This window comes from Lissotriton helveticus, chromosome 11, assembly GCF_964261635.1.
Source record: "Lissotriton helveticus chromosome 11, aLisHel1.1, whole genome shotgun sequence".
NCBI lineage: Eukaryota > Metazoa > Chordata > Amphibia > Caudata > Salamandridae > Lissotriton > Lissotriton helveticus.
In genome coordinates, this window is record NC_136072.1 from 594803474 (window position 1) to 594823575 (window position 20102).

At 43.6% G+C, this 20102-nt stretch overlaps 1 protein-coding gene across 1 annotated transcript in view; it reads left to right on the plus strand.

The window, feature by feature from the left end:
- LOC144791658 (G protein-coupled receptor kinase 5-like) overlaps window positions 1–20102 on the plus strand; it is a 474508-nt gene that overhangs the window by 397204 nt on the left and 57202 nt on the right. Inside the window, exon 9 of the mRNA XM_078666387.1 lies at window positions 16871–17061. Coding sequence (XP_078522513.1) covers window positions 16871–17061 — 191 coding nt within the window. The remainder of the gene's footprint in view (window positions 1–16870; window positions 17062–20102) is intronic.

The following is a 20102-nucleotide window of genomic DNA, read 5'->3' on the forward strand; positions in this document are numbered from 1 at the left end:
GTGATCTCCGGGTACAAGTTGTACACCCTATACACATTCTCCTTACTCCCAGAGCCTGCCAGGAATGGCTTAGCCTCACATGGCTCCAGAAAACAAAGTTTCACAGAAGGGTTTGTGAACTGAGAAAGCCTGGTCTGGTCATAAATTTAGAACACTCCGATGGCATTTAAAGATCTCATCCAATCAGATTCAGAGTTCAAGTAAAATGTTGACACAGTTTTGAAATCAACTGTCCAGATAGTCTATACATTTTGTTCTTCATTTTCTCAACAAACCACTGAATGGAATAATCAAATACCACTACAAAGAATGGTTAAACACAGTCTTCCAGTCCAAGTGTGATTGGTGTAAATTCATCCGGCTCCTTTAGTTTGATGGAAAATGCAAATTTTGTTTCTTATCTTTAAAGGAGCAACCCTATGTGCAAATATGTTTTTGTGAAACTTTCATGCCGATTTATCAGTTGGGGCCAAGGTTATTAGATTTCAAATAAATGGTGTTCCTCTCACCCATAGCTAAAGAGTTGATGTTGCTAATCCCACTGAGCACTATACATGGAACCTGTTGTTGAAGGGGCCAGCCCATGCTGCGGAAGGAAGCCAAACGAATTTACTCAGTAAAAATGTCTAATCTGTTCTCTTACAACGATCAACACATCTGCTATTTCGATACGTGTAGATATTTTATGATTTGGTCTAGGAAGGGTAATCCCTCCATTGTCAATTGTAGTTAGTAGATTCTCTGTACTGTGGGCTATTATCCCATGGGTGTCACAGCTGATTCTGCAGCATGAATCTTTTCTGTATTTATATGCTGTGCATTATTCTGCCATCTAGTGGTTGAGTCAGAATTGTATCCAAAACTTTCTTTCCTTCTACTATTTTTGTGTTTGTTGTTTATGGGCGTCGATGTACCGCCATTTGGTGGACCTTGTGATGTTGTCATGCTTCCTCCTGAAGATCCCACCTTTGGTCGCCATCTTAGATTCTTTTTTCCGCCGTTGGGTCTGGATGTGTAAAGGAGGTTCTCCAATGACTTAAAGAGGAAAGTTACTGAAAATTCTGCGAATAAAAACGGAAATTCTATCGGCGAGAGGGAATCGCCGAAGGAAGATTCCGGAGAAATTCTGGGTGCAGAACAAGATATTTTCATCGACAAACGCTGAAAACGTGCATGCAGGGGGCTTCCTGTACTTGGTGATAGAGAGGACACCATTCCAGTTTTCCTAGAACTTCCACCATAAATTTGCAAAGAAGGACCAACACCCGTTCTGAAACCTCTGCCTGCTGGTGGACCATCACAGCAAAGATTATAACGCCTCTGCTGCATTTGCCCTGAAGAATATTATGGTAAGACAGCGGCAGAGAATAGCCCACCATACCATTCAGGGCCAACGTACGACACCATCTCTTTGAGATTTGGGCCTGCCTAGCAAAGAGGAGAAGAACGTCACTGAAGGTCCTGCAGGGGAAATTGAGGCTGAGGCAGATCGTAAATGCCTACCAAATAATTAAGAAGATGTCAGAGGTAAGGGACTCAGTGTCCTTAAAACAGATAGCCAAAACCCGAAAATTAGAGTCTAAGACCTAGAGGACTGCATCACCGTCGAAACACTCTACGACCGCAAGCAAGTCCAAAGAGAAAAAAACCCTCGGATCCTTCAAGAATTACACTGCAGCGACAGCGGCCCCTGAAAGATCTAAGACGTCCAAGGAAAGTCGAGGACAGGACGCTTCTGCGTCGAAAGAGGAGAGGTCTAAATCAGAACGACACCGTTCGGCAAGGACGTTGTCATATACGGAGTCATCAGCAAAACAAATTCACAAAGAACTCGACAGCCAACACCAAGAGGCGCAGATTGAAAGGAAGAGGAGAAGACTCAAGGCTGAAATGGCTTATATCCTACAAAGGACAAAAGACTTCACTGAAGTCTTAAAAAATACAGTATTCCAAGCATGGCCTCGACTTTAAAAGAGTAGAGGGATGATGAATTCAGGGAACTAGATCCTCATCAAACCCCTGTGCCTCAAGAAGAACAGGAGAGGTAAACTTCGAGGAGGAAGGGCAAGATCAAGTTCAACAGGACTCAGGCTTCAGAGTGCCAGGAATTTGAATGGCAAGACCTAGAAACAGATTGACCAGAGGAAGGAGTAGACACATACCCTTCAAGACCATCACCACCAGATTATATTGGTTTGTATAGCCAAGTAATAAAAAAGGCAAGGGATAAATTTGGGGTACAACTGGAAGAGGAGAAGCCACAATCATGTTTTCTGCTTGAAACTCTTCTACCAACTCAATCTAGGAGACAATTCTTACCAATGCTCCCACGTATCTGGACCATCGAAAAGCTGTCATCAATGAAGCAGCTACATGTGAGGTGTGGGCACTTAGGGCTGAGAAGAAATACAAGCATTCTTCCAAAGACCCTAACTACATAATGAAACCTTTCCGACAGACTCCATAATAATATCTACGGCCAGGAAAAGAGCCAATGTCCTAAGCACCTCAGGGCCTCCTCCAGATAAGGATAGCAAGAGGATGGATCTCCTGGAACAAAAAGTGGAAAGAAGTGCTGTGATCCATGGCGGATAGCTAACTCCTACACACTGCTAAATCACCATGCCTACCAGCATTGGGAGGAGATAGGGGAGCTGATGAAACACATGCCGGAACAGTATCTAAGGAGGGCATCTCACATGGTGGAAGATGTATTTCCAAGCCCGATGCGGACACGCTTACAGCGTGAGGGATTTCTTGCATTTACCTCATTATTGTATTTATATTGTAATCAAACTGCTTACATATTTTTTACACATTACTCACCTCCCTAACATCTATTATCTTTCTCTCTCTTCCTGGGCTGCTCTCCGGTCCCCAGCGGCTGTTAGTGTGCTGTTTGAGCGGAGAGAGTAGCCCGGAGTGTAATTTCCAGGATGTCAGCCGCCGCCATTTTGGGCAGCTGACGTTTTAGTCTTTTTCTTTTCCCTCCTCACTCCGGGCTTCCACTCCTCTATTTATTTCGGATCCTGACGTGGAAGCGTAGCAGGTGTGCCAAAGGGAAGCCCGTCCATGCCTGGATGCCACCAGGAAGGCTGCATCTTTTTTATGATATTTTATTGAGTGTCCATGGCTCTTAATACCTACTCGAGTGTGGAGCTCACAATATTAGGGAAACATATTCCTGGCACCCTCTGCAGGAAGAAACTTCACCCATCTGACAATCCTGACCACTGGCAATGTAACACCTGTAAGTTTTCCTGGGCCAATATAACTTCCCCAGTTAGGCATACTGCCCCTGGACCCTCCACGTATGACCTTCCAAAAAGTAACCCCTCTGCCAATAGTAACATCACTAATTTGGAATTGGCTATTAATAGCCCTTCCTAAGCTACCGATCAAAAACGCGCCCCTTTTAAACTTCGTTGTCTGGTCTACAAAACTCTTCACGGAAACTGCCCATGTTACCTCAGAAACAAATTAAAGCCATACATTCCTGTCTGTCAGCTCAGATCCAGTGATCTACTACTATTACGCCCCAGACGTATCTAAACGACCAGGTTTGGTTCTCATTCCTGGCCCCTGATCACTAGAATCAGCTGACCGTTCTGATCTCACTCTCTTTAAAAACTCTTGAAAACTTGGTTATTCACCCTATAATCTTAGCTTCGTTCAATGTGATATCCCCTGCTGCCAAGGTGCCTAGAAATCCCCTCACGGATGATTTGTGCTCCTAATAAATTAAAAGAAAAAAATTGTACAAAAATCACCAATACCTGTCTGAAATCAGCATTGTATGCGGCCGAAACACCAGGCAGACAAATGATGATAGGGATCACAGAGAGGCTAAGAATCTCAGGACTCAAACCAGAGGTGCAAGCTAATATACTGAATGCATCCTTCATTAAAGAACAGCTATTTGGGTGTGCTGTGGATCACACCCTGAACCAATTGCCAAAAGATAATGAGACCACAAAATTGATGGGAGCTCTGCAGTTCAGGGGCAACATACGTAGAGGATCACTTCCATCAAGAAGACTAACAGGAAGGGTATCTTTCCAATCTGCAACATCCCATCAAATGTACCAGCAGTCATTTCAGGGCGGTAACTAGTCAGGACAACAGCAACAAACCCACAACTGGCAGTACCAGCAGGGCAAGCAGTCATTTTGCGGACGTCCACACGGAAGAGCACATATACTACAAGGAAGGAAATTTACACAGCCAGCTCCTACAGCAACCATAATAACGGATGCCTCGCAGAAGGGATGGAGAGGGCACACACGAGCAACCTCAAGGTCAGGGGTTCTCGGAGTACCAGGATCCATTACAACACAACAACGTCCTAGAACTGAAGACCGTATTCCTAGCCTTAAAGGTCTTTCAGAAAGTTCTCTGGGGAAATCCATATTGATGCAGACAGACAACACAACCACCATGTTTTATATAAATAAACAAGGAGGGACCCAGTCAATGCCACCGTCAAAACTAGCACGAGAAATATGAATCTGGATCATCCAAAGAGGAATGCAGATTGTAGCGATCCACCTGCTGGGGAAAGATAATACAGAAGCAGACAAAATAAGCAGACAAGCTTCATGGTCTCACGAGTGGAAAATGAATCAAAGAGTACTCAAAGATTTTTCACAAATGGGAACACCAGAAATAGATAGCTTCGCACCTCTCCAGAATGCAAAATGCCAACACTTTGCCTCCAGACAACAGTTTCACGAATCACTCGGGAATGCACTGTCTGTAAACTGGTCCAGGAAATTTGCTTACGCTTTCCCCCTGATAGCACTACTCCACAAGGTGATCAGCAAATGAAGGAGCAGCAGCATGACACTTATATAGATTGGACCACAGTGGGCAAGACAGACGTGGTTCTCAGAGCTGATAAACAAGTCACAGGGGAGGTTTTGAAGGCTACCAATCAGACAAGACCTGTTGTTAATGCAAGGAGGAAAGGTCTTCCACCCGGAACCAGAGTCCTTAAGTCTGACAGCATGGCTCCTGAAGTTTGGACAATTAAAACTACCCCAAAAAATAATGGCAATCTTGAAGGAGGCAAGAAGACCAAAAGCTAGGAAATGTTATTCAGCAAAATGGAAAAATAACTGTGGTGTGGAAAAGAAGGATTCTTCAAAAGTGTATATATAAGGAAAAAATAGCTTTAAGATGCGTAATAAACCTGTTATAGTATAGACTAACCTATTCATCCCTGAAAGTGCATTTAGCAGCAGTAGTGGCATACACTAGAGGTCACCTTGGAAGAAGCTTTTTCCCTTCACCAGTCATCAAACGGTTCTTGGAAGGAGCAAAAAGAATTGCACCGCCAAAGAGGGTACCTGCTCCAACATAAATGTAAAAGATGTAAATTGAGACTTGTATAGCGCACTACTCACCCGCAAGGGTCTCAAGGCGCTTGTACGAATCCCGAAGTGGAACCCATCCTGGCTTTCCCTGTGAGGTGTCCACTCCTGGGCACCCCCAAGGTGGAGAGCAGGCATCCTTAGCGTTGTGGGGGCCATTGTGGAGATTAAGCAAGCTATTGCCCAGAGTTGCAGAGTGGCACTCCATGATTGGAATAGGCACCGAGGCGAGAATTATCAGGTCCGTGGAATTTTTTAGCCCAAGAGCCGCCGAGGCGGGGAATTGAACCCTGGTCCCGGGCTAGACCTCTGCATCAGGGTCTGCCGCTCTAACGATTGAGCCACACATTTTTTACATTTAAGAACCGTACTTTCAGGCACACAAGGACAGGATTGTCATAAGGACAGACCCTCAGTTCTTGCCAAAAGTGATCTCACAATTCCACATAAGTCAAAGTATTCAGATACCAAGTTTCTTTCAGAAACCAAAGATGCACGCAGAAAGAACATTATACACCCTAGATGCAAGGGCGAGCAGTGATGTATTGCAAAGAGAGAACAAACATTTATCGGAAAACAAAGCAACTCTCCGTGTTGTTTATGTAAAGAGTCCTAGGAAGACCAGTAACAAAAGAACTCAATTGCAGGATGGATTGCACAAACAGTCCAATTATGCCACAAACAGGCAGGTGTGACACTAAAAAGAAATCCTGGTACACGCTCAACAAGAAAAACGGGAGCTACTATCGCTTTCTTAGCTAATACTCCGCTTCAAGACATTTGTATGGCGGCAACATGGTCATCAGTGCACACATTCACAAAACACTACTGCGTGGACATGCAGATGAACAACGAAGCACAGGGAGGGTATAAGGTCTTACAGCATCTCTTTGCTAATCAACGCTCAATCAACCCAACCACCACTGTAGTAAAAAGTGCTACAAAATCAATGCACAGCATGTAAATCCAGAAAAGAGTCACACTGCAAAACGTATAGTTTCTTACCTGTCGGCGTCATTTTACAACTTGAAGAATTTCTGGATTCACATGCAAACCCACCCTCCTCCACCAAGAAGATGAGAGAGAGGGCAAGAAAAAAAAAAAGAATGTGAAGATAGTGACCAAATGTGGGGGCTTCCTGAGGAAGCACAACGACGTCACAAGGTGCACCAAATGGAGGTTCGTCAACGTCCACCAACCGCAAACACAAGCATTTGCAATGCAATAGGTCTCGCATTTGCGAGAATTTAAGCTATTTGTATTGTAAATGATAATGCCTTTTATTTATGTTTGAAAAACCAACAGGTTTATAATGCCAATAGCTCAAACTCTCGCAAATACGAGACCTATTGCATTGCAAATGCTTGTTCCTTATATTTGGAAGAGCAAGCATATTACAAAACGCAGTGGTAATTGCCCTGGTACAACCCTGATGAAAAATAGAATGCTGCCAAAGCTTCTCCTGCTGTTACCACGAGACAGATGGCCCATGAAAAACTTTGGGGATTTGGTTTGACCAAAGTCAGGCCTGTGAAGCACAGGTAGAGAAGTTCTGGTTATCTTGCTTTCTTCTACTACCTACTTCGAAGAAGTTCATTCCATTCATCCCTTAGCAAAGTGTGTGCCCGATGTGAGTGTATAGTTCAACTTAGGCAAGGGCCCAGTTGAGGAAACTCCAGAATATCGGTGATATGGATATTCTTCTCGTATTAGGTTTATTGAAATATGATCATGTGTCTGTGGCTTGCCACTCCCTGCACTGATTGTTGGTCAAGCAGCTTATCGACTTAAAGGTCCTCTGCCTAATCCATTGGGCTGTTCCCTCACATTGAATTAAATCCAGTTTGCTTCACTTCTTAAAAAAAAAAGAAAAAATTCTTTCAATTCTGTTTTATTGAATTCGCAAAAATATAAGCAACAACAACAACAATCCTGAAGGAAAAATAAAGATAAAAGGAAGAGGAAAAAGGGGTGTTGGGGGGGGGGTTGGAGGCTAAAGGAGAAAATAAAAAGGGTGAAGGAGGGGAGAAAGAGCAAATGCAAATCGACATTCCCAGAGTACAGCATTGAAATCCAAAGGTTACATTTATGCTAAGGCCAAGCTACTCTACAATATCACACTCCATACAATTAACATGAAAAGGCACCATATGTGTTCTAAAGCTTTAGGCCATGCAGGTAGGCAATTCGAAGCTAAAAACAATAAAAGGAGAGAAAAGGAGGGGAGAGCATATCGTTCCAGAAAACAAGCGCTCTCACTTCTTAAAGTCCTGCACTTTAAGGAAAGAGCCGTGCGGAGGGAACATGTTGATGGTCTCTGAAGCACAGTTAGGAGTGCAGTCTGCTGCAGCTAAGCCAGACTCACAAAGGCTCTCCATTTCAAAAACAATTGAAAACATTCTATTTTGTTTAACTTCTTAAGCATGCTATTTGCATGTCTGTTGTCTAGCCTGAAGTCCAAACCCAGGATACCTCCTGCGACAGTTTGCTTTATAAATAAATAAAATAAGCTGATGTAATAGCAGTGTACAGTGCATCAACCACAGGGGTGAATATTGGCTGCTGGGACACCTATTTAGGGTTTCATAATATCTGGAAGAATGCTTTTTTCCTTATTCAAACGTTCATTTTGAAAAGCAGGATAAGGCCTCTAAGGGAAAATTGATTGGATTTCAGGATTTATGATATTTGTTAGTAAACTGTTATTGACAGTACCACCAGGCAGGAGAGCTGTTCTGGGAAACAAAAGCCGCCGTGGCAAATTTTGTCATACTCGATTTCTAAACAGCAGCGCACAAGTAATCAAATCCGACCATTGCAAAGGGTGCTTAAGAGGGCTCTCCTGCCACAAAATGTTTGTAAAAATTGGGTTAAATGGTGCATTGCACAGATCACATGTATTATAATTTACTAAAATGTCATAATTTTTAGAACCTAATTCATTATGTTCGCAGAGTGCACCATGATATCCAGCAATGTGGTGCGGGGAGAACAGTAACGTGTGTGGAGACCTTCTACAGAAAAACAGTAAAAAAAAATGCCAATTACAAAGCAAGAATTGGAGATAATAGGGCCTATTCACAAACTGGATTTTAGAGCATGTGAAGTAGTACTACTGTAGTACTGATCACCTACTACAAAAGGCTAATCTCTGACATATAGGTTGAAGTAGTCACCTCTACCGCCTTTTATTTGCCACTTTGGCAGAGATCCTCCTCACAGATAAGTATACATTTTTGTGGTAAATGTGGGAGGGGGAATATTTGGAAAATGGGAAATTCTGCAAGTTGGATGGGTTTAGGAAAGAGTGAGGATTGCTTAGAGAGGGTTAAAGAGGGATTTAGAGAGGGACCTGCTGATACAAACACACACCCATGAAAGAGTAATCTTCTTGCGATTCACAAACTACTCTTCTAGAGTTACTACAGCCCAAAAAACGACAAAGCAGTTGTTAAATTTACTCCAGCCAAGCCTTCGAGTAATTTTACCCCCCACAAATACTGCAGCACACACATATGTTTGTTAGTGCCAAAAATGTAGCTTGAATTAAAAATGAAATAACTTATGAAAATAATTCAATTCAACTTTTATTAAAAATATAAACTAATTTTTAATTAAACAAATAACTTAATTATATTAAATTATAGTTCGATTTTTTTACATCTCATTGAAAATATAGTATACACTATCTTCATATATTTTAATTCATTCAATATTTAAAGAATATGTAACATTTAATTTGATTGGTTCTAAGACATTAATAATTAGTTTAAATACATTTACAAATGTATTTTATATCAATATACTTTTTTGAATGAATAAACATACATAAATAATTTCCCCTGTACGTTACCATAGGCAAGATCTCTGCTCCAGTGGTTGAGATTTCCACATGTGTATAAAGTTACTAGTTGTAACTTACACTCGTACATTTACTTAGATGTCTTTGCTCCATGGTTTCAGTTGGAATCAAGACTATGCATCCTCGGTATTCGGCACGCCAACATTCAGTAGTGCAGGCCACATGCTTCAGAGCAAAACCTTGGGCCCTGATGTTTATTCTTCTACAAAGTAAGCACTGACCAGCACAAAATGGTAGAAGTACACCTAAGTGCAAGAGTAAGTTTTAGAAGTGATTAAATCAATACATGTACATTTGCCTTTGGGAATAGGGCCCATGTATTCCTTTTTTAAAATAAATTCCTTTTATTAAACAAAGTCCCAGGAGCACAGAAACGTTCATACAAGGTGACTGTTCGACACTGAGTATGAGAGATCCCATCTCTGCATGCTCACCCAGTACAGTAAATTCAAATGTACAAGCAGCGTACTTCTTTCCAGCATCAATGGCATTACCTAGTACAACTAATCCCTCAGTTTCCCAGCCCATCCACACTATCAGTTATCCAGAGGAGTCCTCATTAGCATCTATATTCCACCCACCGGACTCAGATCATTTGCCACTTTTGCGGGCAGTCCCAGTTCTGTAACACCACCTTTTGGCTGCACAGCATCAATCAAGATCTGTTTTCCAATCTGCACCTTGTGGGGGTCCGTCCGCACCCGAGGTCCTGGCTATATTCCTTTTCGCCACCATGGCTGCGACCATTAGCCATATCTTAGAATATTTCGGCCATGTATCTTCCCCAGTCACACACAGAATATGCCATCTAGCTTCCAGTGGGATAGTCTGGCGTACCACCTCAGACAGAACTTGTGCTGTCTCTCCCTAATATTGCTGGTTTTTTGGACAATCCCACAGTATATGAAAGAAGGAGCCCACTTCCTGACAGCCCCTAGCACAGAGGTCAGTGTCTAAGCTGCCCAATTGTTGCATGAGAGTCCTGGAAGTGTAGGATCTATGAAGGATACAAAGCTGTGTAAGGAGGAAGCATGCTCTTATAGCTACCTCTCTAGGCTCTGTATTGCTTCCCCCAATCATCATCATTCAGCCGTCCCATCTCTGCCTCCCGCAAGACACCCAGTGGGTCTGGTGTGTTGTTCATACTTTTTTTGTATATCAAGGAGGTGGCTTTACCTGGCATTGGGTCAAGCAAAAGCCTGTCTTTCTGGGGTGTGTATTCCGGTAATTGCGCAACCTCAAGGATACGAGCCCGTAGCACATGTCCCAGCTGCAAGTAGCTGAACTTTTCTGAGTCATACATCTGGATTCAGCTTTTAGATCCTCAAAAGAGATTACGGTTTGCCCCCCTCCAGACGTCTCAAAGTGGTCTTTACCCAAGAGACCCCATTTATGAAATCCCTTCAAATCACCCACTTCCTGCAGAAGATCACTGCCCACAGTGGAGACCTTTCCATCAGTTTGCCCTCCCATCTGATAAATGTAGTGGTTTACTGACATACACGGATGCAAGTTTGTGTGTGTGTGGTTGTAGCTGCCACTCCAGCCTTCTGCAATTTAGCACTGCAGGGTTTTTCCCGTCAGCCTATCGAGTGGCGATGAACTCTATAAGCCGTTTTTTCCCGTCCTTCAAATACCCAGTCATTAATTGTGACCAGTTGGGAAGCCCAGTAATATTTTCTAATGTCGGGAATTGCCTGACCCCCATCGAATACTCCCCTCTGTAGTTTATGAAGGGCCATCCTAGGACTACCTCCATCCCATAAAAGCTTTCGGAATTCAGTGTCCACTTTATGGAACAAGTCAGTCGGTATTGTCTAGGGAGTGTTCTAAAAGACATAGAGGAAACCTGGCAGTGTCATCATTTTAAAAACGACAGCCCATCCCATTAGATACACCGGCAATTGTCTCCACCTGGCCAACTGTGGGAGTAGGTTATCCTCCAGGAACTCAGCCCCTTTACTAGATATTGATATACCCAGTTATTTAAACTTATCTTTTATTGATCGGGATTGTCTGCTAGTCGGAAGGGGTGGGATGGTTCCCGCCAGGAGGAATTTATCCCAGTTAATTTGGCACCCGGAGTAACTGCCAAATAGTTGAAATATGTGGAGTAACCGGTCGACAGTAAAGTGGGGACTCTTGGCATATAGCAATATATTTTCGGGGTACAACGAGATTCTCTTCACACCCATTTTCCCCCATAATGCCTTCCACCAATGGATCACACCTGACCCATGCAGCTAGATGTGCCAACGCAAAGAGCATACAGGGTAGCGGGCATCCCTGTCTCGTGCAAAAGGGCGGGAGATTGTCTCCTTTACTTGCACCCTCGTTAAAGGGTCAGTATATAAGAGTCTTCGCCAGGCACAGAATCTTGGGCCAAAAGTGAACCTGTCCAATACAGAGAATGGGTATGGCAATTCAATACTGTTGAACGTCATACGTGGGTTCAGTGATAGCAGCACAGCGTCCTCTTCCTGCCTTTCTGCCGTTATAAGTAAGACTCCATATAGACACCTTAAATTTTGCCTGGTGCTTCTATGGCGCATAAAACCAAATGGTTTGGGGTGTACTATGGAGGTTATCACCCCACAAAGTCTGGTCTCAATGGCCTTCGCCAACACCTTAGCCTCCATATTTAGTAGCGAGATTGGCCAGTATGAGTTACAGTCCTCTGGGGGCCACCTTAGGTATGAAAACAATTGTAGCCAACCACTGGTCCTTTGGAAGTCTACCCTGTGTCGTTGCCTCTTGGAACATGCTAAGCATATGCAGTGCCACCGTGGCCGTCAAACCCTTGTATCATTCGGCTGGCAGGGCATTGGGCCCAGCCGCCTTGCCAGATTGCAAGTCTCTAATAGCTCTTCCTAGCTCTTCGACAGTTAGTTCTTGTTCCAGCTCATCACGATCGTCGGTTAACAGTGTAGGGAAGTGTATGTCTCCAAGGAGTTTGGCACAGTCTGCCCCTGTCCTGACTGAGGTTGATATGTAGAACTCTTCATAGTGGTCAGCAAATGTAGCAGCGATCTCTTTCACTGTTCTATGAACCATTCCCCTGGAGGTACAAATCTTCAGGACCCAATTCTTGTCCCTGTTCTCTAACCAGGTTATCATTTTATTGGCCTTGTCACCCACACCATAAAGTCATCTTTGTTTCGCTCTGGCCTGTGCCCAGGCTCTATCTTCCACTATAACTCTCATTTCTTGTTGCTTAAGCCGGATTTAATATCGAACAAGTGGGCCAGGGATGTCGCCACCCAATGCCAGTGTTTCGAGCCTAACTATCTCCCTTTCCAAGGCCTCATATGTTATTCTCTGTTCTTTCCTCCTACCCCCTGCCAGGACCTGGGCATACCCATGTATCACTGTCTTATATGCCTCCTATACAGTGCATGCTGAGTCAACTGGGCCCACGTTATCTGGATAGTATTGTTCTGTGCGCTCTCTTATCTTATCTTTAAATATTTATCTTTAAAGAGCCACATGTCTAATCTGTGTGGCAGGGTACTATCTCTGATTGGTCCCTGGAGCAGTACCTCCAAAGGCGAGTGGTTCGAAATATCACACGCCTTATTCCAGAATCGACTTGCACTAATAGTGTGTGAGGAGGTAATCTAGGCGGGAGTACCCCTCATGAACTGCCGAATAAAACGTGAATTGTTTAACCCCAGGATTATGTTCACGCCATATATCCATCAGCCCTATTGCGTCTACAAATGCTCGTAGGAGCCCGGCCCAAGCCCTCTATTATTAAGTTTTCAAAAACAATTGTTTTAAAATCACTCAGCCTTTGCAACTGTGCAAGTTTACAGCAAGATCATTGCTTTCTAGGAAAGATACTCAGTTTCCCTTTGGTTTATTTTTATTAGTTGTAATCAATAATGAGAGTCCGTGATTGCGCCATTGCTTAGTCTCATCAAAGTTCAACTGCAATTGCCAAGCACGAGGAAGTGAGCAGAAAACGCACCAATCTAGAACGAGTACTCTGAACTAAAGATTCATTCCACTATTATGCACTGACATTAAAAATTAAATAACAAAAAAAAGTGCTTTCTTTGCTGTTTCAATCTACTGTTCCTCTGAATTCAAATACGTTTGTGAATGTACCTTGGCCAGAAATATTTGGGTTACAGTTATGGTGCCACCTTCTGGGTTCCTTATATTTGTTAATTAGATTTTCACTTTGTTATCTGACATTATCAACCAGGCTGGACTTTTATCATGTTGGAACTGACTGTCACACTCCTCTTTGTACTATCCCTGGGTCACAGAAGGCTGGGGACTGGCTTTGGACACTGTCTTTTATGAAATGGCGCTGGCGCAGCGGCCTTGTGGACTGGCCTTCAGCCATTTCATTGGAACAGTTGTGATTTGAGTTGATCCACTAGCACAGAGTGTATGGCCTTTGGTTCACTTGACTCTGGGACAAGCTCTCTCCATCTTGGTGATACTCACTGACGGTGAATCCTCACTGATTTATACACTGAGAGGAAAAAAGTACTGTCCTCTTTCAGTCAGAGCAGGGATGAAACTTAATTTTTGTAACTAATCTGGCAAAAGTAAAGCATTTTTGTTGAAATTGTACTTGCTGCCAGGTAGCAACCGTTTGTTCAGTGGCAATAATGTAAATTTTTCAATGAAACTGTGTACCTGAGCATCATTCTAAACAATTACCCCTCCAAGTAAAATAATCCCCCATAAACTATGTCTGATCCTGCCTGAAGCTTAAAGATCTGCTTGTTCGAGGGATCTTGTTATTCCTGTAAATGCTGTGGAAAATTCAGTGCACTTCTTTCAAATACATTAAGGCCCGTAAAGAATGCAGCTAGAGCAAAAAAGTGTGACATCACGACAAGCAGATGCATGCACTCCGGCTATGAACACAAATGTTTACTATAGCCGTGTAACCCATAGCCATAGCTACACAGGCCCTAAAGGAGCCTCTCCCTGAGCTATTGACCTTAGCCTTCGGAGAGGGCCTCTAACTGATACAGCCAGAGGCAGAACTTAGGGCTATAAAGCTTTCAGACAGACCATTCCACATACTGAAAGTAGAATTTTCTAAATTGAACCTGGAGAAAAAAAGAGGACAAAGACTGGAATGCTGGAGCAGCACATCTATACCAGCCATTGTTATGTTATGATATGTTATGTTATGTTATATATGGGTCTTGTATAGCGCAACGGCTACTCCAAAGGAGTGTCCCGGCGCTTTTATGCTCCAGACCCAGAAGAAGAAGCTAAAAAACATAACAACAGACAGAAAGCACAGAGGAAGGAGACAGAAGAAATCTAGTTCGAGAATAACCAAGTCTTAAGATCCTTCCTAAAGGCCAACAGATTGGACGTGGACCGCAATGACAAGGGAAGGGAGTTCCACAACTGAGGGGCCAAGTATCTAAAAGATCGCCCTCCCAGGCGTGCCCTCTTTATACGCGGGATCGCGGCCAGGGCCAAAGATTCCGATCAAATTCCGATGTAAATCAAAGTGCTGTATCCTATCAAAATGCAGCTTTTTCAGGCCTAGCTGGTCACATTTTTGGTGAAAGTCAACATATTGGAGTCTGCAGTGCGGCTTTGCCCCATCACTTTAAAGCGATGTGATTGTGTTAGGGGTTTGATGTGAACACACCATTTTAAAGTGCTGATGGTGCACATCAAAACCGAGGGTGCACAATTCTTACACAGCCACTGTGCGTCCTTTTTCAGCCCGGCACCAGTGCACAACACAGTGAAAGATGAGGTATAGCAGATGAGTCCCCTTAATAGTTTCTGACAATCTGGTGGTGCAGATGTGCTTGCGGCACTGCTTTGCTGCAAAAACCCTTCATGGATATGCAGGCCTGGGAGTTAGCGGGCGAGGGGGCTTTAAATTCAAAATAGTCTTTATTCGATATATTTCAATCATGAAAGACATATTACAGTTAATAAAAAAAAAAAAAAGAAAAGGAAATAGTTGTTTTTAGTACCCCGCCCGCTATCCCACAAAGGGGCCGGCACCACGAGGGGCTTTAAAACTGCCCTCCCGGTCACCATGAATTGCCTTCCATCCACTCTGGCCCCGCCGGCAGATTTGAGCGAGAATGTGCCCTTCTTCCTGCTTCCTCTGGACTACTTGACTACCCTTTCCCTTCCTTCGTGTCTGTCTGTTTCTCCCTGTGTGTCTTTATGAGCACTAATAGGCCCTCGTTATTAGTGGCCTTTAAGGTGTCACGGGACCATTATGGGCCCATCAAAAAATAAATATTAGTTGTTTTTCACACACATATGGCAGCAGAAATCTGTGTATGGAACTCCAGAGTAAAGCATATATGAATCGGCGCTGAACCGCTGGTTCCTGCTCAAAACACGTAATCCCCATTATTTACGGGCCGCCGCCTACCGAATACAAGAGCTCCCGCTAGCGGTATTTTTAGGGCGGGCAATTAACAGGGCTTAACCCCTTCGACGCTCATGACGAGCTGGGCTCGTCATGCAGTAGCCTCCTGCTACGCTCATGACGAGCCCAGCTCGTCATGAATGTGCGAGGATCGCGAAATCCCAGCACAGCAGGGGAATTCCCATAGCATCCAAGAGGTTAAAGGTCCATTCGTAAAAAGGGGCCTAGTCAGTGAATGCCTTCTCCTATACCTTTTCACGTAGTAGTTTGCAATTATCTCCACTAGAGGGCAGACAAGGACCGAGTCAATACTAGAGAAATGTAAATTTGCTGCGATGTCCTTTGCTTAAAGGCACCAAGTTCCAGTACTGTATTTTATTTTAGCATTTGTATAGCGCTTACTACCTCTGTGGGGCGCTGAAACACTTACATAAATAGCAAACTACACCGTGTAGGATATGCGGTTGGGAAGATGTTGTTTTTGTTTTGAGCCTACGTGGGAAGTGTTTTCATGTTGTGCGTGATGCCCACCGAGGTGCGGTTATTGTGTTATGGGACACAGCGCCTGATGTTGTGAAGGATGAGGGTATGTGAGATATAGACACACCGGACCCGATTCGCAAAGGTAATCTTACACCTGAAGTCTAAGTTTAGACCTGCAGTCTCAAGTGTAGACCTAAAGTATAAAGTATGATTTCATTTTTAAAGTTAGACTTTAGGTCTAAACTTAGACTTCAGGTATAAACCTAGGGCCCGATTCACAAAGGTAAACTTAGACTTAAGTTTAAGTTTACTACTTTTTGGTATTCACAAATTTAAGTTACTACTTGCACTTTACTAGTAGTAAAGTTACTCCTAGTATGTTTACTAGAAGTAACTTACCTTTTTCAATACCAAAAAGTAGTAAACTTACGCTTGAGTCTGTTTACCTTTGTAAATCAGGCCCACCGATCACTTTAAAAACATTTTTTTTATTTTTATATAGCACGAACACGACCCGAAGATATCAGAGTGCTTTATATGAGCAACATTTGCATTTCAGGTGGACACATTATTATTTTTTTAATGTTAAACACTGGGAGATTAAGTGATTTGCCCAGAATCACAGTATGTTAAGCGTCTCTGCTGACACTCAAACCCAGTTCCCCAGCTTCGAGGTGGGACAGAGAATGCCCATTTGCACGGCGTTGTTGGTAGATTCACGAAACATCCTTAACGTACTTTCATTGACTCCCTCTCTCTGGTTTGTTTCAGGTCAATCTGGCATATGCATACGAAACCAAAGATGCATTGTGTCTGGTTCTCACCATTATGAACGGCGGTGACCTCAAGTTCCACATCTATAACATGGGCAATCCAGGCTTCACTGAAGAGCGCGTCATTTTCTATGCCGCAGAGCTTTGCTGCGGCCTCGATCATTTGCACCAGGAGGGCATTGTTTACAGGTGAGTGTGCTGCTGTGATGCATTGTTTCCATTGCCTTGACCACAGACCCTGCGTGGGTCAATTTGGGAAGTCCGGGGTATGGCCTAGTGCAGTGCTTAATTTGAGTTGGTGGGGACCACTGGCACTCTTTTTGTGGGGACTGAGGCCTTATTTTAATCTTCGGATTTACCCAGAAGGAAGCAGAGAAAAGAAGCAGAGAGTTAAGAAGGAGGAATAGAAAGACAAAAACTGTGGCAAAAAGAGAAAGACAAGTTCTGCTTCTTTCGCCATGCACCTCGAAGGCATTCGCTCCTATTTAATCACACTTAACTCAACAGCTACCGTCTGTTGTGAATGTGGCCTTCCTCGTCTTAGGGACGTGTGCCTCTTCCACTGGGGTGAACAAAATGCCAAAATGCGGCTGCCCGCGGTGCACCCTTCTAAGAGGGGGGCCCCCTTAGTACCACATTCTGTCACGCTCACTTCGCCCTCTACTGGCCGGGAACCCCCTCGCAGGAGTCCCTCACATCGGGCACTCTGCCATCCAGGTGCCGCCCTCTTTGTTCCCCGCTGGACACTTAGGTTACTCATCCTGCCTGCCCTTGGATCACCTACAAGTTAACCCACCACGTTGGGGGGGGGGGGAGAGGATGGGGGGTGTCAATAATGGCACTATGTGATTGAATGTGTTGCTCAAACGTCTACTGAGAAATGAGGCATGTGTGCCCCTATTAACTTAAGCCTGAAGTGAACTTCTCTAAAACCGTCACATCCCATTAGGCTATTCAACTCCAGCTCCACAACAAAGTCTCTAGACTTTCTGAAGTCAATACCCCCTTTCTTACCACAACTTTAAATTTGTAAAAGAATAAGTGCCAGGGCCCAAATTTTTCTAAGAAACCCACCGGTGTGGTGCTGAATCTTGCAAATGATGAACACCAAGGCTGTCTATTCTTTGTTTCATCTCATGCCTCTTTCATTCACCAATATACTCTCCCTGTACTGCCCTCCAAAGGCTTCGTCTACACTCCTGCATCTTTTGCTAGCTGCATGGCCTATGTCATTAGGGCATGGCCTAAAACATGTCTACTTGAATATTGTCTGTGATACAGCGTCGCACCAACTGTATCCAGACATATTAGGCAATAACAAACACACCTTAAACAAGCTGTGCTTTTTTTATTATGCATTCAATTGGAAAGTAATAAGAACGTTATTGTTCTTAATAAGAATTTAGAACGTTTCAGCTCGGAAAATATGAGATCCTGGCAATAGGAGTTTGTGAATTAAACAGTACACAGGTCTATGAAAGGATGGTTGTAGTTTTGAGTGTTTCACTCGCACAGTCTTTCCTTCCTCAATCCTTTCCTCTGCAGTCTTCCCCTGTGCTTTTGTTACATATGTCCTTTTCTCCCCCCCAACCTCCAGCTTTTTTTGAAGTCTCTTCATCTGCTTGTCTCACACTTAGGCCTCTATGTACGAATTAATTTAGCATTTCTTAACAATCCTAATTGCTAATTTGGGCCGTTCAGAAATGCAAAATCCATTATCCTATGTACGAAATGCAATCATAGTGGTGCAAAATGGTATTTCTACCCTGTAGAAATCGCATTTTGGAAAACGCAAATAGGGATTTGCTTTCTGTGATACGGTAACCGCATGCACATAGCATTTACCCTCAAATGATAATCACCTCAAACTAAATGCTCTGAAAACTGAGTTCCTACTCATCTCACCCCCGGCGAAAATTTCCACCACCCAAACCTGGCTCAATAACCTAACAGCACTCAATGTCCAACCTACCATCGTGGATTCGGCGAAATCCCTAGGCATCACACTCGACGCCAAGCTCAACATGCAGCAGCACGTTAGCAAAGCCACAAAAGGAGCTAATTTCCAAATCAACACACTGAGGAAAATTAAACCTTTCCTCCCTGCCGAAGACTTCCAAACTGCTGTACAAGCTTTAGTCATCCCTCGAATAGACTACGGAATTGTGTCCCTCAGCGGACTCCCGCTATCCACAACAGCACCCTTAAGAGCCTCCCTGAACGCTGCCGCGAGACTCATTACTGGCTCAAGAAAACACTCGCATATATCCCCAGACTTAAAGTCTCTAAAATGGCTGCCTTTTGAAGCCAGAATACAGCTAAAAATTGCAGTTATGACACACGCGGCCGTGCACCACAATGCACCCAACTACCTCGCTCAAAAGTTGTCTATATCAGGAGGTTCGAGATCCAATAGAAGTACAAAAAATCTACTCCTGAAACCTCGTAGATTCTGGAAAGAGAAAACATACAAGCGCTCCTTCTCAGGAATGGCACCCAGGATCTGGAATGCGCTCCCTCCTGAAACCAGGCTTATCTCCTCCACTGCACTCTTCAAGAAAGAGGTGAAAACCATCCTTCTGGCCAAGATTTCCTGAACCTTATAGGTGCTGGATCAGAGACTCTGCATTGCTCTGTATCACTGTTCACCTTGTCCTTTGGCACTATACTTCTACTTGATGGGGGACACTATTACGCTACTCTCTTAATACCGACCAATATATGATACACTTTGGTTTACTGATTCACTCTCCCGATGCCCCCACTCAGTGTTCTCTCTACACTAGGACATTGGTATAAGCCATCCACACACCCAAGGTGTACCTGAACACCTCTGTAGTGGGATCAATGACTGGTGCCGTCTTATATTACTTGTTTACCTGCTTGTATATTGATATGTTTTATGTATGTTAATATTATCCTACCATGTCAGTGACTATTATACTGCTTCCATTATCTCTGTTCATTCCTACTGCCCCTACCCTGTCTTTGTGAAGCGCTCTGATATCTGTAAGGATCTTGTTCGCGCTATATAAAACTTTGAATAAATAAATAAATAAATTTCCTAATTGCAACTAGTCGCAAAATGGGGATTTAGGAAATGCAATTACCATCAAATTCGATCAAGTGGTAACCAGGTGCAAACTTAAAAAGGTACTCAAAATGCATCAATAAGGTCACTCTCTGTCTAAACATTAAGGGTCGGAATGGCAGATGCATAATTTTTGCAT